The sequence below is a fragment of the Staurois parvus genome, unplaced genomic scaffold (assembly GCF_062004578.1).
Source record: "Staurois parvus isolate SC_StPar_1 unplaced genomic scaffold, SC_StPar_1.0 ptg000147l, whole genome shotgun sequence".
NCBI classification, from domain to species: Eukaryota; Metazoa; Chordata; class Amphibia; order Anura; family Ranidae; genus Staurois; species Staurois parvus.
In genome coordinates, this window is record NW_028317943.1 from 116774 (window position 1) to 140738 (window position 23965).

The 23965-nt window shown below is 40.4% G+C and overlaps 1 protein-coding gene across 1 annotated transcript in view; it reads left to right on the forward strand.

Annotated features, from left to right (window-relative positions):
• LOC149464701 (uncharacterized) overlaps window positions 1-23965 on the forward strand; it is a 106568-nt gene that overhangs the window by 43486 nt on the left and 39117 nt on the right. The window contains exon 9 of the mRNA XM_089674195.1: window positions 12087-12147. Coding sequence (XP_089530321.1) covers window positions 12087-12147 — 61 coding nt within the window. The remainder of the gene's footprint in view (window positions 1-12086; window positions 12148-23965) is intronic.

The window sequence follows — 23965 nt, forward strand, 5'->3', positions numbered from 1 at the left end:
GTTATAGGATGAGTCAGTACTAGGCTAACTCTGAAAATGTTTAGCATATATACTGTGTATATATATATATATATATATATATATATATATATACATATATATAATTATATTATTATTATTACACAGGATTTATATACCGCCAACAGTTTGCTCAGCGCTTTACAATATAACGGGAGAGAGTACAGCAACAATACAGTTCAATACAAGATGGATAGGAGGGCCCTGCTCCTTGGAGCTTACAATCTAGGAGGGAGGGGCTAGTGGTACAAAAGGTAGTAACTGTGGGGGATGGACTGGTTATATATATATAATATATATATTGCCTTGGAAAATGGAAATAAGTAGAACCATCATGATTTAGATAATTCACTAAAAGATAAGTACTAACATATTATAAGAATGTGTTCTTTGTGATAAAAGCAAATATGCCATTTTAACATATTATTTTCTTTAATGAAACAATGGAATTTCTCATTCAGAGCTATTCATATTTTTACAAGATTTATAAATGTGGGTTTATGAGAGATACCAGTGTAAACTGGCTGGTTAGGTCATGCGTCATCCTCTGAAGTCAGGGACACTGTTACATTTATCTATTTATCTTACCCAAGACAGAGAATCATGCTGATCATCAAGCTCAAGCTTTCAAAGCTTAGCCGCCTATGTACCCTGCTTCATGCATATTATTCAATTACTACTCATTCTAGCTTTGGAAACACCAAATTCATGACTTTTACCAGACTCTACAGCTCCGATGTAGTTAAACACATAATTCTAGACACTCAATAACAATCTTAGCTCTTTATAACAGTGCACCAGTATATTAAACGTGCCATAGGATTCATTAGCTCTGCTGTTGCCAAGAACGCCATCTGCTAATTTATTCCCAGTTGAGTGGTTTAGAAGGGATCACAGGCTTCTGATGCTGCAATTGTTATTCATGAAGAATACTACACACAGAGTAGAATAAAAACAAATGCTTTAACATTCTAATGTAAAATAGTTTGGTTAACAGAATGCCATTAATTAACTACAATAAAATTCAACAGGGTTCTGGAACAATAGTCATTTTTATTAAAGGTGAGAACCATTTTATAATAGTAATTATATTTTGATTACAGTGTATTCTAATAATAGACCATGCTATATTATTGTAGCCTGAATATCCATGTATTCTGAAGGAATTTCAGTGTAATACTCTATGATGTTTGTGAAAACCTGTAAAAAACACACACAAAAAAACACCAAAAAAATCCAACCCCCCAAAAGAAAAACCAAACAAAAAAAAAAAATGGACAGACTCGATAAGGACCACTCAGTCTCTTTCTGTTGGCACTTTTCTATGTTTCTAAAATGTATTTTGGTACATGTCTTTGTTAAAAAAAAAAAAATTAATATCCCAATAAGTGTATTTTAATTGGTTTGTGTGAAAGTTATAACGTCTACAAACTATGGTATATATGCTGGAATTTACGCAGCTTTGATGCTATACTGGTAATGGGGGTGATCAGTGACTTATAGTGGGACTTTGGTAGTGTTGCGGGCAATCTGGCACTATCTAACACTGGCTGGAAGATACACTAACTGAGTTCTGCTTTTACTAAGAGATTTGGCTGTTTTTCTCCCTGCAAAGCAGAAAAAGTTAAATTGCTGCTCTTTGTACTGTACATAACCCTGTGTTGTTTGTAAATCTTCTGACAAAATCCATCTCCGTCCAACCGCATTGCAGGACAGCAGGGGGGGGGGTGTGCTTGCCCCAAACCCCGAAGCAGGCTTGCAACTTTTATTTATGTTGTTGAGCCTGCAGCTGCCACTCAGTCACAGCAAATATACTGTGACTAGGAGGCAAGTCTTTAAAGAGGTGTGGTTACATAGCTGACTCACATACTATAGAATGGGGCAGTGTTGAATAGGGAATATACAGCACAGTATCTCTGAAGCTACACTAGAAGAGCAAGGACCTAACAATAACCACTTGACCTCCGGAAAGGTTTTACCCCCTTCCTAACCAGGCCATTTTTTCCTATTTGGCATTGCGCTACTTTAACTGGTAATTGCGTGGTAATGCAACACTGTACCCAAACTAAATATAAATCCTTTTTTTTCACTCAAATAGAGCTTTATTTTGGTATTATATGATCACCACTGGGCTTTGTTTTATATAAACAAAAAAACTCAACATTTTAAAAACAGAGATATTTTCTGTTATAAAAAATATCCAATAAACTGAAATTTCTTCAAAATGCATTCTGCTATGTTTTTGGTAAAAAAATCCCAATAAGTGTATATTGATTGGTTTGTATGAAAGTTATAGTGTCTACAAGCTATGGTATAGACACTAGAATTTACGCAGCTTTTACTTTCTGACTGCCTATCACATTTCTTGAGGGCAGTAAACCCCCCAAATGACCCCTTTTTGGAAAGAAGACACCCCAAGGAATTTGTTCAGTCATGTTGAGCCCATGGAAGATTTTATTTTTTGTCACGTTTTTGGAAAATTACAAAAAATCATTTTCTCACAGGTGGTATCCCCATAGAGAATGTATTTTGGGGTTTCATTCCACATATACCCATGACATGTGTGATGAGCAATATATAATTTGAGTGACAATTTTGTGTTAAAAAAATAATAAATTGTCTTTTTAAAAAACTTTTGACAAAAAATAAAATCTTCCATGGACTCAACATGCCTCTCAGCAAATAGTTTGAGTTGTCTAATTTAAAAAAGAGGTCATTTGGGGGGGGGTTGTGGTATCCTGGCATTTTATGCCCAACATTAGAAGCTTATGCCACACACCACTCACTCTTCTAATCACTTGAAGACCAAGCCTTTTCTGACGCTTTTTATTCACATGAAAAAAATCAGTATGTTTTGCTAAAAAATTACTTTGAACCCCAAACATTATATACTTTTTAAAGCAGAGGCCCTAAAGAATAAAATGTTGAGTGTTGCAATTTTTTATGTCACACAGTATTTTCACAGCAGTTTTTCAAAAGCAAGGTAGAAAAATACTCTTCTGAATTTTAATGCACAAAGACACAATGTGATTATTTACTAAAATTGCATGTTGAAAATATGGTGCAGCTCTGCAGAGAAACCTATCAGCTTCCAGGTTTTATTGCCAAAGCTTGATTAAACAGGCTGAAGTTAGAAGCTGATTGGCTGCCATGCAGAGCTGAGCCAGATTCTGAGTGCTCCAGTTTTAGTAAATCTTTCTCAATATATTGCTCGGTTGTTTGGTAAAATATTAAAAGATAATGTTACGCCGAGTAAATAGATACAAAAGATCAGATGCTTTAAGGTCAGAGGAGAGATCTACAGTCTAATAGACCCCAGATTTCCAATCACTGCCTATTGCTATCACAGGGAATATTTACTGTGATAGCAATAAAAATGATAAAAAAAAATAAAGGGGACAGTTTAAAAAATAAAAAGCAAAATAAATAATAAAAAAAAATTAAAGCCCCCCCCCCATGCTCTGGTGCAAAGGTGAACGCAAGCATCGGTCACGTGTCGACATGTAAACAGCAATTGCATGTGAGGTATCACCACAAACATCAGATCGAGTGCAGTAATTCTAGCACTAGACCATCTGTATAAGTATAAAGTGGTAGCCTGTAAAGGTCGCCTATGGATATTAAAAATGTATGTAATTTGTCGCCGTTGTACGTGCGATGCTTTAAAAGTCTTTACAGGTTTTCCTTTGTGATAGGTTTCCATGCAAATAGTCTGGCAAAGTTTGAATTTGGGTTGGTAGCGATGTACTGCTCAGCATATAAATTACTTTGGTCCACAATCAATTGATACTGATCTTCTGTGAAAAACAGCTAAAAAAAATCAAGGGAAGTAGTTAAATTTGCTGTTTTTACATGAATTCCAGGTTGGGCAGTGAATGGGAGAAGAATAGGTGCTGCAGAATCTGTGGGCTTCCAATTAGGATTTGAATGCTCATCCATAAGGACATTATGGGCTCTATGGACCTGTGTTCAAATTCTTGGTGGCTGTGGGATGCTACTTGTGATAGCCACCTCACCAACTTGTACTGCATTTATGGGACCCACCATGTCACCAAATAAAACTACAGTGCTGGTGTGTTCAAGACCACGATGTACTAGGCTGCTGGTGCTCGCTAATTCACTAAAAGGTAGCATGACACTAGTACTGGCACTCTGCTGCATATGAGAATCATCCTGCAATTCTAGCACCTCAGCAACCTGGGCAAGGGGTCAGGTACACATGACCTTAGCAGGAATCTCTTCTCCATTATCTGAGCTATCTGTCAGGGTGCTGCTGCTCTCTACAGGTTCATATTCTGAGCCTGATTCTGTCAGTGAGGACTCCCCTTTGCTCTCATCTGACATACTCAGAATCCTGTAGGCCTCTTCACTAGTGTACATTTATTTGGACATTTTGGCCACTAAATTTACAGGTACCTACTGTGACTCAAGGGAAAAAGAGCACCTGGCTGTCAAGGACTGCTTGAACTACTACAAAAGTATTTACCTGCTAGTGCTAGCAGAGATCAGGTCTGATCTCGCTAGCACTGCGGTTTCAATTTTGTGTGCAATGTATCAGAAGTGGCAGTGATCTACTGACACTACACTTGTTGGGGGGGGAAAGGGGCTAAACGCAGGTGCTGGCAAGTGTCAGGGCTGATCCTGTTATCACTGCATTTTTGGGGACACTGTACTATTGGTATTAGCTAGTAGTTCTGATCTGACAAAGAAATCGATTTGTTCAGACACTCTACTAGCAATGGAGATTTATAGTGTCTGTGAGAGTGTTACTGGCAATCAAAGGGTTACGTATGATGGTGATAGTGTAGCGTGCAATCTGACACTATCTGGGAGAGCCGCTAACTGACTCTAATGCTATCTGAAGATGCTTGTGACACAAATACAGTGATAAGTAAAAAAAATCTGTACACTGTACTAATGACACTGGTGACAGGGCAGTGAAAAGGTTAACTGGGGGGACTCATGTGGATCTGTTATCTTCTCTCTGGAACCAAAAAGGGCTTCAGGAGAGAAGATTGCATTATTTCCTGTGCCTGTATTCTGTAAACACAAGCAGGGAAGATCTCTGAATCGGTGCAACTGATCAGCAGGTCCATTCTTGGACCTGATGACTGACCGGTGCTGTACCAAATCACAGCACCACAAGGCCGGGAGGCGTAAGTGCACACCCCCAGCCTGGGAACACACAGGGAACACGTGATTCTGCGCAGAGCAGCCGCCATGTAGCAGTAGAGCTACAGGAAGCGACCACCAACAGGCTAAATGTTGGGGCACCTGTTCAGGGGCTGGCAATAGGTGACTTGCTTACTACTGACCCATGACTTCTGCATCACTTACTACTGACCCTGTGTACAGAGCCCTATGTGTTTACACACAGGACTATATATTGTGATTGGCTACAGCTGATCAGCAGATCTCAGCCGTAAGTCATTGGCTCGGACCTGGTGACAAAATCCTTCCAGCCAGTGACAGCAGGAAAAGGCTGGATAATGTACATATATGTACATCCAATGTACTGTGAATGAGTGGAAACTGGTTAATAAATTTTCCATTTTTATTTCAAATTAACACACTATGGAATGTGTGTTCTTAGATCTCTTTTAATTTAGAGATCCTACAGTTTTGGTAAGAGCTTTTGCTGCACCTGGGGACACCTGTTGTGGACACTCAGTGTTTTGAAGGGTTACCTGTGGTACTGCATCTGGCTCTTTATATTCTGTGTTACAGTATATAGCACTGTCTTTTGGAGACAGTGTCACTAATATTTTCACATTAATTGTGTTATTTATGTTTTTTTTATTTTCACCTGATGATACCGCTAGTAAGTCTGTTTTTTTTTTCAACAGAACAAGCTGTTCTGCAGATGTACCAGTTACATGGATGTGACAAACCATTTACTATGGACAGCAGTGCTTACAATGATCATTTTTTTTTATTTATGTAAAATCTTTATCCCAAATGGAAAAAAACTGTTTGTTCTAACTCCTTACAAAGTGTTAGCTGGAGTTTAGCTTCAATTTGTTAGCATATCAAAGTCTGCTAGTACATTGAACATTCACCCCACCCCAAGAAATAACAATGCTGCTGTCTGAAGGTGCCCCTTTGCTCCTTTATCCAGAGTGGAGGCGCTATAATACAGGGGGTGTGTTGTTGGCCAGCTCATCAGGTGAAAACTGAGGGAAAAAAGCCTAAGAAAAGAAAATGAATGCAGCCACCACATCCAATTAATGGTAAACTGCACTACATTTCATTTTTGGATTTGGGATTAATACTACTTTAGCTTGAACCATCATTTTAATTTCCTTGTCTCCTCCTTCCTCTGGCTGCACTCAGTGAGACAGATCTAAAACAGAGGGAGCATGTATAGGTGCACACATGGATGCATGGGAGTGCAAGCATGCAACAGATATATTTCCTCCTCTGCAAGTGCATTAAACACCCAGTGCTTTACAATGGCTATTGCTTCTCAGTGAACAGTGCTTCACAGTGAACAGATCTTAAAAGTGGACAGTGGTGAATAATAGTCAGCACTTTACAGTGGCCAGTGCTTATCAGGAGCCAGTGCTTAGAGCAGTTCTCCTCCTCTGCAAGGCAGCAGTTAGGACATGGAGGACTACATCGTATGCAGTCAAGGTGTTATTGCATTCCACCTACAGTGGCTGTGTCACTTAGCCAACCTCTGTATCCCTTCTGGTACACTTCAAGCTCTACTGTTCATGATTGTTCCAAGAGGAGTGAGTAGCTTCTATCCCATTTCAGCAATAGTAAGGTGGTTGCCACAAACCCTGAAAGCATCCCACAATCTCAGGATCCAATTTGCACTTGTGTGATACTAAGTTTGGCACTTTTCATTTGTCTAAGTCCATTCTGCCTGTGACATCAGTTATCGCTTACCCCCTTTTTCATTTTTACATTCTCATTCCTCTTCCTACTTAGCAGCATAGTGTTTTCTTCTGTTATTCAAGGGTTTGAAATACCCATCATCTCCTTTTCCCAGTGGTATCTACAGTAACACAGAGTTGCCTCAAATTTTGATTATGTCAGGGTTCCTCCAGAGGATTAATTGCTGGATGACTAGTACCTCCCTTCCGTTGAAGAGAACTTTCTACTAGCTAAATTTCACTCAACTTTTGTTTCCCCTGCACAGTAGAACATACTTTTTCAGATCCAGGATATTAATTTCTTCCTTTAGCATGGAGCCTAGGATAGGTTCTCATAGACGCAAACATTTCAACAAGGTGTTTCCTCCTTATCCCATGCTTGCCTCTGCACTTCTTTCTCCACATTTGGTTAAAATCCATAAGTAGGGATCTGATGACAGCTAACTTTAACAGACCTCATTGACCAGATGCCTGTCATATCAAATTTGACCTGCAATGCAGCACTAGGTGCTATAATTGTTATGTTTCTGGTAACTCTTTCAGATCCTCAGGGATACACCTACACTTTGTGGGAGGTTGTGTTTGTTGTTTGTTGGCCCATTCTTGAACAAAATTATTAAAGTTGAAATGGGGAGTAAGATTATTGCTTTCCCTATTCATCTCTTTGAGGTCATCACCCATTATTTGCCTTCCTGTGGGTGACAACCACTATCAGTTTGTGACCAATCTCTTTGGTTTTGTCTTGGTTCTGAAAGCATTCCAAAAGGTCCCTACAGCAGTTCTGGATCTACCAGCTACTCTATTCTGGTCTTTGGATGACTGTAAAATCTTCTGCTGCTAGAGCAAACCTACGTGACCTTGGACTCCAGTGTGTCATGTACCCTACAAATGCTGGTGGACTTAAGATGGATCCTCAGGAGAACATCTCACATTTTCTCATGTTGCTTGGAATACTTAGGCCTTCTCCTAGATACCCTTCAAACTAAGGCCTGCCAGAGGAGAAATTGACAAAATTTCAGTTAGGTTTAGATATTTTGAAACCCAACATCGGTTATGCCTGTGGAGCACCAAATGAGTTCTAGTACTGCTGGTATCCACATTCGAAATGGTTGCATTTCCTTTTCACTTAAGAATTTTGTAACAGAACATTCTCATGGTGTGGGACAAATCCAATCTGTCTCTGAACAAGATGATCCGACTACATCATGGAGTTAAGATGTCTCTGTCATGGTGACTTCTATCCCAGATATTGTAGGAAGGAATATTTTTTCCCCCCTTACATTTGAGGATTGTCACAAACGTTGCCAGCCATCTAGACTGGAGCAGAGTTATAGATCATCTGTATGTGTTAATATCAATAAGAACTGAAGCTTTCCATCTGCATCCTGGTTTTATGAGCTATTTGTCTGTTGTTACCTCACCGGACCCCCATTTTGACTGATTATTTAGTCTGATTTCAACTAGACAATGTCCCAGCATTGTCTTATACTTACAATTTTCAGGGGGCTCCAGGAGGTTTTGAGAGATGGTGCCTTTCCAGCTTCAGTATTCACAACCTTGCTTACAGTTAGTAGTAATTCCACTTACCACAAGGTTTATCTTAGCAAGTAGAAGGCTTATTTTCACTGGTGTGAGTGGGGTTTCTCTTTATGCCAATTTTGGTGGGGCATGTTCCTTGTTTCCTCCTGTTGGGGTAGAACAACATTTGGTCTTTAGCATTTACCATTAAAGGTCAGGTATCTGAATTGTCTGTTCCTCTCATTCTCTTGCTAATCATTTGTTGTCTTCACTCTTGTTCAATTACAAGGAGTTACACATGTTGCTCACACTGTTAGGCCTCCAGTTCAACCATGAGTTTCATATTTAGTATTTTTGGTGTTACAAAGCCCTCTACCTTAATGTGGGTATTTTGTTACCTTCCCTGTGTCCAGCATCAGATCACCCCATGAAGATATTCATTCATTGCCTGGATGTGGTGAGGGTGATCATGGTGTTCCCTTTCAGTCACTGCTTCCCTTAGACTGATGGTTGCCCTTTTTGTTATTTCAGAAGGTGCAAATGTTCTCTAGCTTCCAAATCCACTATTTTTTATCAAAGTATTTAGCAGCATAAAACATTGTATTCAAATAAAAGGAATAAACAACCCCAAAAACCAGCAACTGCAACTAGTACAGCATACTCTTCAGCCAAACTACATTTAGGATACAAGGCATACTATTACAAATGAAGATTAATACCTAAGGGAACCTAGTGAATCTGAATGGAAAGTCTATCACCACCTCAAGTCATGAAAGATCCTTTGATATTTTTCTTACACTGGGCACTTCCTTCCTCTGTACTGACTGACAAAACATATTAAACAGATTGTAATACAAAGTCATGAAAGAGTGAAGTACCCTGAGACAAAAAAAAACAATGTATCACAGACAGACATCAAGGACAGCCTTCCACATTTTGTCCCAATCAGCATTATCTAGCTCTAGGACAGCAGTAAGGAATGCTGTTCGGCAAACCTGTAGGAGGTTACCCTTGAGTGCCTTGGTAAGAGTGTCATCCCTCAACATTTGCTCGAGCCTGGTTGACTGAAGTGAGAGCTGGTCATTCCCAAATTGCACTTGAAAAGCATGACTAAACTGTATATAGCAAAAGAAATGAGAGTTGGGTTGGTTAGGTATAAAGATTTCAACCCTTTGAAGGACATCAGCGCCCCATTTCTGACAACATCATGAAGCTTCTTAAAACCAAATCTGGTCCATAAGACAATATCTGGGTATTTATAGAAATGGGCTAAATTATTGTTTTTCCAAGGGGGGGGGGGGGGGGCATGTCCTCACTCTACTAGTGAAAGTGCTTTTTGTTGTGATCTGTGTTGCTTTTTTAGGTGATATAGTTCAAGTTAGGCTAAACTGAGTAGACTTTCAGATTTTAATACATTTGCAGTGTTTGTAAGATGGGCTGAGTAACTCACGTTTTGACTGATTTTACCTTAACTGGAATTGCTACATTAAAATGTTTTGTGTGTACCGTTTGTAATTTTACAAGTTGGTTTAATGCAAGGGTTATTTACACTTACTAACATGACTCTGTACATGAGGACAGCCATTATTTGCTGATTGCATAAGAAGGCTTTTCTTCCTATGTGCCATGGTAATTGTGTTATCTTTGTTAGGCCACAAGAAAAGTTATATCTGTTTGAAAGCAACAGCTCATCAATCTATACTTACCAGAAGCCAATTGTTCTAGGTTTTCCAAGATAGAAGACTGTGATTTTTATATAATAGTCAAGAGGTTCTTTTTCTCTCAGAATAATAATAAAAAAAAAACAACATCCCTGCAAAGAAAGCAATTAATACTTACGCAAACTGCTGCCCATGCTGCTAAACTCCACCCCAGTGAAGATCCCAGGTAGCTGAAAGATCTTTCATATCCAGCACACTCCTGTGTGTGTCATATGCCTGGGCCACTGTTGCATAATCTGGTTAGTTCCACAGGCCCCTACCTCACTGCCATGTCTTGTAATGACATGGAGAGTGGTGGATGAAGCCACAGAGTGCATTGGCTGATACCAGCATCCAACATTTCTGGAAGTTCCTAAAATATTGCTGTTACTATTCTTCTTCTTTTTACACAATATTTTTCCAGTAATATTACACATCACCAACATACAAGCCCTGGTGAAGGGAGATTTGTGAGCCCCTCCAAACATATTCTCTGGAATTCATAAAGACTGACGCAGACAGATTTTTCAAAAGTGCCACAGTGTTCTAAAAAAAAGGTGCAGCACGCGCCAAATTCATGTACCTTTCTAGAACGTGTAGGCTCATGCTACACCACTGTTAGAATGTACACAAACACTTTGGCAAAATATGTCAGTGCCAGTTTATCACTGTACACCAGGGTTGTCCAACCTTTCTTTTTTGACTTTCCTGGGCCATATTAGAAGAAGAGGATTTGTCTTTGACCACACATAAAATGCACTAAAAAAATAAAGATAGCTGAAGAGCAGAAAAAGTTTGTCAGATCATGAAGTTAACAACCATAGATTTAATGTAGATAATATACCCATCTGAGTAAGTAAACTTCATTTTGTTGTAACGATTGTACTCATTAGTTATTTTGGTCCTAATTTTGCCCTTCGTGTGCTTCATCCTTGAAAATAGTTGCTCAAAAATATAGGTGCTGCCAAAAACTGATGACATGAATAAGGCATGATTGTGAAGAGTGGGATATTTCTCTTTGGTAAGATAAACCTTATAAAAGTCCAGTAAAGAGACACTGTCAAATTTTTCTTTGGCTGCATGTGTTCACTAAGTGTAAATGCATGTTTACAACTCATAGCAGTCTTGGGCCACATGCGGTCCGTGGGCTGCAGCTTGGACACCCCTGCTGTACGCCAAAAGAGAGCTGATCTTAACCAGCTCCTTTTTTGTAAGATACAAACTGTCAGTGTTTTATACTGAACTTGTCGCATTGAATGTGACATCATTGATTTTGGAGCATTCAATGTGACACAATGCAAAAGTAGCACATTTAGGAATTTGGTGCACTAGTCACTGTCAGAGCTAAAAGTGTCGATTATGCTTCATGAATTTGGTGTAATACCTTAACAAGAGAGATTAATTCCAAAAAAGTGGCCCAGCAGCTTTATTTAATCCCCCCAGTGACTTTAGCTTTTACAACCTTTTGTTGTGAGAAATAAATTTTTTTCACTGGACTTATTTTTGGTTTGTGATGATTCTCATCCTTCTGTATGTAAAATGGTTAGGGGATCGTTGCTTGTAGAATCAGTACCCAAAAATGATCATGTGACCTTTCTTCTATAATTCCTACTTTGTGATACGGCTTCTTTTTGACTGTCATTGGTACATTCAGTGATGTGTCTCTGAGAAAAGGAGAGATGACGGCATTTGCGGTTTGCTGTCTAACTATAAAATAATGATTCAGAAGAAAAATTGTTAATTCTTGAGGATACATTGTTGAGTGATATAATTAACATAATTACCACGGCTAAAGTAACTCATATAGCTTGGTGAATCAATGCCTAAATCCATTGGAGCCTTATGCAACAGTAATGCACTGTACATTTTAATAAAGGTAATATGTTTGTAAGCTAAGTTTAGAAGAGAGGAAATCCTTTCTATTTATTTTGTCACTATAAACAACAGTATTTTCCTTTTATGTTTTTAGATCCATTAGAGAACTCCTGCACATATGTCAAAAAAGAGACAATGTTAAATATATTACAAAGGTAAGCATCACAAATGTAATTATTGCATACAATTGTTAAAATACATGAAAAAACTGGAATAATGTAATATGAATCCAAGTGCCACTGATAGTAGTACCAGTTTTCAGAATAACAAAGTGGAAATTAGAGTTAATTTATTTTCACTTATAGCAATCTTTACCCTTAATTAGAGTGCATTTATATTTTGGGTTAAAGCTTTGCAGCCAGAAATCTTAATTTGGCAGGCATAAGTGGAAAATGGATCTCCTCCATGGGAAAATAGACAGCAATGAAAACCTAAAAGGGGTTTTACTTCACCTCCTCCCACGACTATGGGGATGTCCTCTCCAAGGATTAGGAGGTTATTCTGGAAGGTCATATGAATCTTATCCTTCACCCTTTGACAAGCAAGATTGAGGTTCCCTGGAAATAGAGGAAACATCCTTAACCCAACCACCCCATCCCCCCCTTTTCTTTTCACTACTCCCTCTCTTTGCCATATTAGTTTTTATTGAATGTTTGTTTTGAACAGTTTTGTTTTGCAAAATATAGAGAAAAAAATGAAATAACAATTTTTTTATAGGTATAGGCACATGCCCCTAATAGTCCACCCTTTATGGTATGGTACTCATGACAGCTATTCTGATGGTAGGCAGGTAGGAATCAAGAAGTAAGTCAGCTCCAATTTAACTATAAAGTATGCTTTCATGTGTCTCTTTCACATGTCTCTAGAGGTAGGATTCTAAGCTTGGCTTATGGCTGATGAACAAGGCTGATGATGGAATGAGGGGGGGAAGGGGGAAGAAGAAGACACTTAGCCAAAAGTGGCAAGCAATTATCTCTGGGAGTCCATCAGGTTTACTTGGCAGCACAAAGTGTGGTTTAAAATTTATGAATTTCAGCTTTGGAGTTCAGATACCCTGGAGTGGTTTTGTAGTGCAGCCAGCATGCCCATATCTTATTACGGTTAGTCAGTCTATCCGGTGCTGGAGGCATACGTTTTTTAATCTCTGCAACTCTTCTCAGTCTCACAAAAGAGCCTTTTTAATTAGGCATTTGAGTTGATCTAGCTAGCCACTTTGGCCATATGTATGGCCAGGGATTTCACATAGTGTTTCCAAGGTAATAATGTGTAGCGAAGAAGATATTGAAAGGGAGAGAAACCTATCATATATGTGGTCACTGTCTTAATAGTTCAGTGTACAATTAGTAGGTATGACTGGAGTAGGAGCTATTAATGAAAAACTATCCCCTCCTCTGTTGCTCAGTGCCAACAATGCATCAAGACTATTGGGCAAATTTTGTGTAAGAAGGAGGGTGTTCTCTACCACAGAATTCCATTTCCCGTTCTGTGTCTCCACTGCAGCTGTGCTTGTTACAGGAAGCTGCAGCAGAAACACTGTTTATGCCAAGGAGGTGGTGAGCGCTAAAGGCTGGAGTGGAGGGCTATGAATGGCTGTGATTGGTTTACCTCTGTTTTCCTTCTCCCTGGACTTTTACAGTCCTCAGGATACTGCAGCTCTAGATCTTCTTCTATACCCTGGTCCAGTAGGTAGGGTTATGATTGGCTGTACGTTAGCCACACTTACTGTATCAGAGAATAGGAGAAGAAGAAGAGCTGGACATGCACTACCTGAGTAATGTGAAGAGTCCAGGGAGAAGAAGAATGAAGGTAAGTAGTGCAGAGGAGGGCTGTTTGTATTTGTGAGACAGAGGGTCACTTATTACTGCACTCTGTGCTTCAGCTGACCTCTGAAATCTTCATCACTTACTGTTGACCCCTGAACTCTGTAGTAAGTGACTCAGAGGTCAGTAATGGTGCAGAGGTCAGTGATGAAGAGTTCAGAGGTCAGTAGTGACACAGAGGTCAGTGGTAAATTTTGCAAATTTTAGAGGTCAATAATGCAGAGTTCAGGTGTCAGGAGTAAGTGATGCAGAGGTTGGGGTCAGTAGTAAGTGACACAGAGTTCAAGGGTCAGTAGTCAATGACACAGAGTTTAGGGGTTAGTAGTAGCTGACGCACAGTTCATGGGTTAGTAGTAAGTGATGCAGAGTTCAGAGGTCAGTAATGACTCAAAGGTCAGCAGTAAGTGATGCAGAGTTCAGGGGTCAGGAGTAATTGATGCAGAGGTCAGGGTCAGTAGTAAGTGACACAGAGTTCAGGAGTCAGTAGTAAGTGACGCAGAGTTCAGGGGTCAGGAGTAATTGATGCAGAGGTCAGGGTCAGTAGTAAGAGACGCAGAGTTCAGGGGTTAGTAGTAGCTGATGCACAATTCATGGGTTAGTAGTTACACAGAGTTCAGAGGTTAGTAATGACTCAAAGGTCAGTAGTAAGTGATGCAGAGTTCAGGGGTCAGTAGTAAGTGATGTAGAGTTCAGAGGTCAATAATAACTCAGGGGTCAGTAGTAAGTGATACAGAGTTCAGAGGTCACCAATGACTCAGAGGTCAGTAGTCTATAAAGCAGAAGTCTTGGGTCAGTAATAAATTATTCAGAGTTCAGAGGTCATTAGTAAGTGACGCAGAGGTCAGTAGTCAGTAAGTCACCAACTGCTAACCCCTGAATAGGTGCCCCAAAGTCCAATGTTGAGCCCTGGCTCCTCCAGTGTACCTCCACAGGTACTATACTTATATTCCCTATTCAGCACTGCCTCATTCTATACCAGAGATGTCAAAAGGCGGCCCGCCAGCTGTTGCAAAACTACAAGTCCCATCATGCCTTTGCCTTTGGGAGTTATGCTTGTAACTGTCAAACTTGCAATGTCTCATGGGACTTGTAGTTTGGCAACAGCTGTAGGGCTGCCAATTTGACACCTGTGTTCTATACTATGTGAGTCAGTTCAGACTTTGTGCAACCACACCTTTTTAAACCATGCCTAATATTCAGTGCAATTAGAAACACACCTATTTTTGTTGCGGTATGCTGCATGCACTGCATTTTCTCATTTCTAGCCCAGGGGATCCAACTTACTGTATTGCACACAGGCCCATTGCTTTCAAAAAATGCCTCTGGTTGACTCCTAGGCCATTCTCACAGGTCTTGCAAGCCTGGGTTAGTGGGAAGATTTGAAGTAATTTACATGTAGACTGTGGAGATAAGGTGCCGTTGTAGAGTTTCAAATGTCTAATGAAATGCCTAATTTGGAGGTAAAGCCAAGTGGGAAGTAGTTCAGCTTGCGACTGGTCAGCTATGTGCAGGTGGTCTTGAAAAAGGTTTTTCTTAAAGAAGTGCCCATGGCCTTTGTGGGTTGAGTCCAAAGTGTTTTCAGAATGGAGACATGTCCAGTGGAAAATCTCGGTTGTGCCTGCTCAAGGTCAGGGAACCTGGTATCATTAAAAGCATATGTGTTGCACAGGCCCTGTGGAATTTGTGAATGGTGACTCCAAGGAGGGGGTGTGCAAGTAAGCCTTTGAGGATTGGCTATGATTGTAGGGTTCTGTCAAGTGGTTATTGAGTGAATGCACCCTTCAGGCATACCCAGTCTTTCAGAAATGCATGCAGGATACAGTCTACCACCCGTGTAAGGTGACATGCCCATTAGTAGCATCTGATGCCTGGGAGTCCAATACCTCCCATATGTTTGGTTAAGGTCAAGCGTGGAAGGCTAATCCCGGAATTGGCATTGTTACAATTAAAAGGATAAAATGTCTGCATAAGGATGTAAAAAAATTTGAGCAGTAATTATATTGGAATCAACTGTATTATACAGAGGAGATGTGGGAAGATATTCATCTTTAGCACAGCCGCCCTCCCAAACCACAAAAAATAAGGGTAATTCCACAACTATAGATTCATAAAAAAAAGTCATTTAGAAGGGCTAAGTAGTTACAGTTGTGTTCAAAATAATAGCAGTCAGACATCACTAACCTGATCAATCACTGTTTTCAGTTTTTCATTTTTCAGTTTGTATAGTGAATGTTTGAGTTTGTAAAGAAGAATACAAACACTGCTATTTATTTGAACAGTCTAATATTCACTTTTCTTCCATTTTTTTAGAGGAACCACACAAATTTGATATATTTTTCTTCATGTTTTGATTTGGAATAGAATGTGTAGTGTTCCCAATGCATTTGTATGTATGGAAATAAAAGCTATTAGAAGGATTTTGAGCTTTATTCACTTTTTTCAACACACTGCTATTATTTTGAATACAACTGTATGTGGATATAAACCTGAAAGCTTAGCTGGTAATTGTATCCCTGGATATGGGTTTGCATCTGATCTTCAGGTGAACGGAAAAGAGTGTTTGCAAGCATCCACTACTGTGTCTGCAAAATAAATATTTAGTGCACAAGATATGGTACAGTTAATTTCCTGGTTAGAAATATGTTTGAAACCTTGAAGTTCTTTCAGTAGGTTTAGTAGGGTGTTGTGAGATTCAGAAAAAGACAGAAGCAGGTTGTCTGTAAAGTCAGTGACTGTCATGGCTATGGTAGAGGCTGATGAGAGGTTTTCCCTTTCTGTCCACTGCCCCCTTAAGTTGGTGACAGGGTGTAGCAGGAGGAGGAAGATGGGTGCCTGTGGTAGGTCCCTATACTGTCAGTGGCCAGATGACAGTCTGTATACTGCTGAAATGCTGTGGATGCCAGACTGGAACTTGTGCAATATGCTGTCACACAGATGGAGCACATGAACTCTCATAGTGCTTTCTGTTAAAAAGAACATTCCCATTGTTGTTATTAATTGAGTGATTTTGTAGGATTTTATTAAAGGGAACGCTTTTAAACAAAAAGCACCATGATGGTAATATTTTTATTTTGAGCTAAAATTTTGGTGGAGTTAGAAGAAGCCGTTGCCTTTAAAAGGAAAAAGACTGCAAAGTTATCCCATAATGTTTAAAACTGTACAGAGGGAAGGAGGAAGCCCTGAGCGTGGACAGGAGGACACCATTGTCTATTACCCCTTAAATGGGAATGCTGGATTTGACCTGTATGGTATATGGGTCAATATTGGTGGTGAGAGTATAGCATACACGGTGTGGTGAACACAAGGGGTATACAGGACTGGAAATTGGAGTGGATTACAGGACATCACTGTTTTATTTTAAAGTGGACTTTATTTTCACTAAAATTACATATTCTTTGATAAAAGTTTATATGGATTTTATTATATTGTGACACAAGAGTGAGCCACATATTGTATTTACTTTCTAGTAGATAATAATTAATATTTGCACTTGAAAGTTATTCATTTTTTCGGGGATAGAAGGACTATAGTAGGGCTATTATATTGAACACACTCTTAAAATAATGTGCTGTGAGCCTGTCAGGTCTGGCACTTTTGCCTGGTTTCATCTGTTTTAAAGCCTGTATGCCCTCCTCTGAAGTGATGGGTCCTTCTAGCAGTACAGCTGTCAATTCCAAAATACAGTAGATAGGTTAATGTAGGCCAAAAGGTAATCACGGATCTGTTGTAAATGTGACTTGGACAGGGTGTGCCATGGAAGAGGAGAGTGGAGATTATACAATCTGCTATAGTAAGATTGAAACAGTTGCACAATATTGTTGCATTTATTATGTGCTTTGCCAGTAGTGTCTTGAATGGTATGGACCAGGGGCGGACTGACAACTCATGGGGATCCCAGGCAATAGGGGATCATGGGCAGCACAGTGGCTAATGGTTAGCACTTCCGCCTGGCAGTACTAGGGTCGTTGGTTCGAATCCCAGCCACGGCATCACCTGCCTGGAGTTTGCATGTTCTCCCTGTGCCTGTGTGGGTTTCCTCCAGGTACTCCGGTTTCCTCCTTTCCTCCTACACTCCAAAGACATGCTGGTAGGTTAATTGGATCCTGTCTAAATTGGCCCTAGTATGTGTATGTATGAATGTGAGTTAGGGACCTTAGATTGTACTCCCCTTGACGGTTAGGGACTGATGTGAATGTACAATATATATATATGTAAAGCACTGCGAATTGACGGTGCTATATAAGTACCTGAAATACATAAATAATAAATAAATGGGGCCCCTGTGTCCTTGCCCAAACTCAAAAAAGCCTATGAGAAAGGTACCAGGGGCATCTCATGGGGTCTCCTACTGACCTCGGGCAGTGCCCGAGTTTCCAAATGGTCAGTCCGCCCCTGGTATGGACCATCATGTTTGCTCTTTTGGCCTGGAAAACCTATGATAGGAGTTTTCCTTTCTTGTTGCCTGGTTCGTAAAGAACTTTTGGCTGAATACAATGTGCTTACTAGTTGTTTTACTAAGTTCCTCCAGCAAATGTGTTCTCGTTTTCATTTTTAAAAATGTGTTGGTTTATGAGTTCCCTTAAGTTTACTTATCTGAGATATCAACTCCTATTAGAAATTCTGTATATAATCCTACAGAACAGAAAACGTAATTCAGAGAAAAGACAGTATATATCATAGGTACAGCTACAAACTTATAAACACTGCAATATACTGGTTGAAAAATATATATCTTCTGAATACTGATGTAGTTGTTGCACAAAATACATGAACACTGTATTTCAGCAGCTCCTTAATGTGGACTTGACTGCATTTTTTAATTTGGGACATCACTGCTAAAGGTTTTCCATGAATGACACACTAATAGTCTCCCATTGAATCATTGGGGAGGTTTCTGGAGTGTCATTCTGTGTGAAACATTCCATTTTGTGTATGGATGTCTGTGCTGGGTTGACTAATAAAGACTGGTTAAGTACTTACATTTTTGCTTTATACTCCTTATTTGGTAATGACAAGGTGATTGTATTGGGGTGGTGATTAGAGAGAAACACTGCTTTATAGGTAAAGTTGATCCAGGGAATATCTGGTTGCCTCTCAGGGGATCAGGAACAAATTTTTCCCTTGCAGGAGCAAATTGGATCATGCTTTGTTGTTGTTTTTGCCTTCCTCTGGATCAACTGTGGGTATAGGATTATAACTTTTTTTTTTATTGCATGGTTGAACTAAATGTACTTTTGTCTTTTTTCAGCCAGACTAACTTTGTCACTATGTAAGATAGATCAATAAATCGTGTCCCCCCAAAAAAAGTTCCTGAACTTCTTTTGGGGGACACGTGTACCACAATGCAGTTTGCTGCAATCGCAGCACGATTTATCACGTGATAAACCTGCCAGAACCGCACTGCATTTTCAGATGCCATTAAAATTATTAGCCCCCGAACATGCAGTTCTGCAATTCATTATTTTAGCTGAATGTTCAAAACTCCCTAGTGTGAATGGGGCCTAAATATAAAGTTTACTTTATTGCAGTCCAGTTGGCTTGTGCAATGTCGAGAGTAGCAATAACAATCATTACTCCTCGTCCATTTGCTAGGTGTATGACACATCCACATGCCCATCAGCAGATCCAAATGGTGGAGTATTTGGTGAACAGGGCCAGGTTCTCTAGGCTAACCAATCCCTTAGGGCATTTAGACATGTCATCACCCAGCTAAAAAGAAGCTCTCACCAGCAGGCATGCAACATCTCTCCTAAACAACAGATCACATTTAGTAAATCATATTTAACTGCACCATACCAGAATAGTAAGTACAAAAAAATAAAACCTTGTAAACATATTAAACATATGACATTCCCATAGTGCAGTGCACCTTACCCACAGCACAATGCTGGAATCAAGACTGTAGCTGTAGTAGTCCTTGGATTATTTGTTTGTTGCATAGATCATGTGGGGGGAGGTTTCTTTTCAGATAAGAATAGTGAATTCAACAAGTCTTTACACGCATATTAGTCTCTATTTGTGCTCCATCTTGAATCCCAGCTTTTGCTCCATTTTCCACTTCAGCATCCGAGGAGAGGAAGAAATTGGCTCCCTATACACCTAGTGAGGGTGATCGAGTGCCAGGCAGTAGACATGACATATCTGAGTGTAGTCAGGCAGGTTCCCTGTCTGCCACTCTAGTCCTTTCCCATTCAATGGACATCCCAATTTGTTGATATTTAGGCCTTATGCACACTGAGTGTTTGCGGCAGGAGGAATGCTGCTTAAATGTGGTAAAAGCCAGGTGTTTATGCGTATTCATGTATGTTTATGCATGTTTGCCTATTTAGCATTAATGTATTTTACTTGCAAGAATATTACAATATTCTGGCCATTAGAATGCATTAACGTACAAACGCATCTAGCTGTAATTTGTGATTTTCTGCATTTATGTGCGTTTATGCAAACACATTTCAGTCAATTTCCTTCCCAAATGCTCCTCTCCTAAATGCTCTGGTGACTTTTTTTTCAGTCTGTAAATGCTCCCTTTTTTAAAATGCCTGTAAAGGCCTATGTGTGCAAGGACACATAGGCTAACATACAGATGAGTTTACAGGCTGAAAAAATAAATGCCAAACACATGTAAAAGTGAAATTTTTGTTCTGCCCAGTGTGCATGAGGCTTGGTCTAGAGTTGCTGCATACACGGCAGGGATTTGGTCATAAGCACGTATCTGTGAGTCATCTTCCCGTAAGGAACGACTGCTCCAATGCACAATGTGCAGTAGTAAAGAAAGTCAAATCACTGCCCACGCCTGTGGGTATATGTTCAAGGTGTTGAAATGAGGGCTTGGTTAAGGAGAGTGTGTAAATCAGAGGTACCAACAGCTTTAGGGTTGCAAGTGAAAGTCTCCCACTGACCAGGCATTAGGTGCACAACTCAAACACAGCAACAGTGCTCTAAAAACAAGTTACTTAAAGTGTTACTAAACCCACAAAAGTAAAATCAGTCTGTATATACAAAAAAGCATGCTTGTTATACTGACTGTGGAATGTAAGATTAATCCTCCGCATTGTGTAAAAAGGCTGTATGATCCCATCTTCTCTGATCCTTCCCTTCCTCTACTGTCACCAATCCATCTGCTGATAGTACAGAGCTCTAGTAGTCACTCTGCACATGCTCAGTTTAGTGTGTATTGCTAGAGATTTTTTTTTTTCCTTTGGGAGGGTGTATGTGATCAGCACATGGTCAATCAGCACTGTCAAGACAGAGGGTCAGGGGTCATGCAGCCTCATAGGACAGTGAGAGCAAAATTAAAACTCCACCTTCATGTTTTAACCAGTGCTCGGCTGGACACTGATAAAAGTCACAAGACTGCTATATGCTGCTCATGAAAAAAGGTATTTAGCAGTTTATATTTACTAAAATAATTGCATTTCCATGTTCTGTTTACTGAGGGAGACCAGATTGTTAAGACTGGGCTCCTGCTACTTAATGAGCATCTCTTTCTTCCGGTGCTCAGAAGCTGCTTAGCTGTCAGGGACCAAAGTCTCCACAGTGGCTTACCTGGATACCAGTACCTGCCTCATTAGGCCAGCCCTTTTTGCTATTTTAGCAGCCTTGTTTAGTTCCATCTTGTCCTTGTGTAGTCTATAAACTTCAGTGTGTTTCTGCCTGTGTTCCTGTGTACAACTCGGTCTGGCTGACTTCTCTTCTCATTCCTGTTCCTGTATTTTTCTCCTGGCTACGCTGACTTCTGGCTTCCTGACCCCAGCTCGTCTGAGTACCCACTCTGGCATCCAAACCCTGGCTTCTGTTTTTGACTATGTTCCTGAACTGTGTTAGTTAATTAAAGGTGTGATTTTAACCGCACTTTCTGTCTCTGCCTGGTTTATGGTTTCTGACTTTACACAAAGGCCATGAATTCAGAAGATGCAGGTAGTCCGCCTTGTAACAGCGTATACCCAGAGATGGACGTGGTTCAACCATTTTGGCTTCAATCTCCATCTTGGCAAAGGGATTAACCATCCTGACAAATATATTTCTCCCTCATTCTCCCCCCCCCTCCTTAGAGAGGCCCAGCGACATTTGGCCAATATGTGTGTGAGTTGGGAATGTCACAGGAGGGTCATAGGAGCTATAAAGCCCCCCAAGGGAGTCGGGGCCTCCCTGTCCAATGAACCTGCAAATTGTAACACCTCGTAAGAGATAAGGCAAGCTTTCCCAGGAGTTGAAAGAGATTCCAACCTAATAAACCTAACTAAGTGTAGGTGACAGAATCAGATAAACACTTTTCAAAATCCATTTCTCCCCTATGTCTCATATCTTGGAATTTGAGAGACTTACATAAAAACCGGACCTATCGTCAGATTGGCCACGAGAAGGCGAACAGTTTGATAGATCACTCGCATTGTCTCAAATAAATAGGAAAACATAAAAGTAGATCTCGTGAACCGTACAGTGTATAATTTCATAATTCATATCTAATCAATCCTCAGACGTGTCTGCATAATAATCTACCCGTGGGTGGAATGTCACTTGTGCAGCTGGAAAAATATGGGCCAAAATATGAGTTATGGGAGATTTTGGCTCTAGTTGAGGTATCCACCCATACCTACACTCCCTAAACGGGGTATTGGTCCTTGACTTCAGAGACATCCTCTGCTGGGGACTACAAAATAGGCTGTCAGGCCTAAGAGTGGAAGTTGAAGACGTCTCCCATTTTAACATCAGTACCACCTGGGGAGACCCGTGCCCTTTCACTCTGAAACTTGGATCTGCTAACCCAGGACTTTGCCGAGTACTTTAACCCTTTCACCTCTCTCTGATATCTCTTTGCTGTGCTGTTAGGCTCTGTATGTTTATATATATATATATATATCTTAGTTACATCTTTTTTGTAAATATTTTTATTGCACCCGTTTGACCTTTTAGTAATAAATCTTTCCTTCTGAAAGTGTGATATTGCCGAGTTTCCTCTTTCTCTGTACAAAAAGGAGGTGGTGGCAGTGTGAAGGGTTGTGTAATTAACCTGACCCAGTAACAATTGCTCAGGCTGCCGGTACATCGATTGTGGTCCAATTAGCTGGAAAATCATTGTGCACGGTGCAGCTGGGTGTAGCATTGTTATGCACGTGACATTGTGGTTTTAGATCGGCTAGTCCTTCGGTCACGAGTTTGGTGAGAAGGTCTGGGGTCTGACGCCGCGATCATGACACACCTAACTGGAATATTTTTTACAGATTGGATGAGTAGGACCACTGATTGGATCAGTTTGCCATGGCATTAAAAATGGTCCTTTGCCATAGCATTACGAACTGCTCATCTGGATCCTCCTACCCTGACTGCTCCGATACAACCAGTGTTGCAAGCCGTCCCTGCTGCTGTTCGTATCTTGGTTCAGGCAGCTGCTTCTGATACTACCACTGTAAGAGGTATGCTTCTGGTTGTGGTATGCTTATGGTTCTGCTCCACCTTCCCAGTGGTTTGGGGGCAATCCAGCTCACTGCAGAGGGTTTCTCAGCCAGGTTGGAATATATTTTGAGATGCTGCACCCGGCGATAAATAAAGACAGAAGCAAAGTAGGCTTCATTATTTCTTTGCTTTACAAAGCCTTGGCTTGGGCAAACCCTCTCTAGGAGACACAAAAACCCATTGTCGAGAATTACCCTGAGTCAGTGGCCTCCTTTAAAAGGGTATTTGATATTCCCGCTCACTCCACTTCTGCTGCCAATTACCTCGTGTCCATTAAACAGAGTACGAGAACTGTTGCCGACTGCACTATTGAATTACATATTCTGGTAGCAGAGGTTGGTTGGAACAATGAGGCTCTCATGGATGCTTTTTCCCATGGCCACTCTGATAACATTAAAGATAAGATTGCAGCTCGAGATATACCTAAGAATCTTGAGGAGTTAATCTTGTTTGCCTTTCTCATTGATACCAGACTCCGAGGGAGACCTTCCTTTAAGGAGTGCTAGCGGAAGCCTTCTGTATATTTGGCCCTGAGATTTGCATTCTCACCCATGCCTCCCTCACCTTCCATGTCGCCTGGGCCCGAGTCCTCCAATGAAGTAGTGCCCATGCAGCTGGGTTTCACACTTCTCTCTGACAAAGACACAGCCTTTAAGAGAAGGGAGCGATTGTGCTGTGGCCAAGCAGGTCACTTATTGAA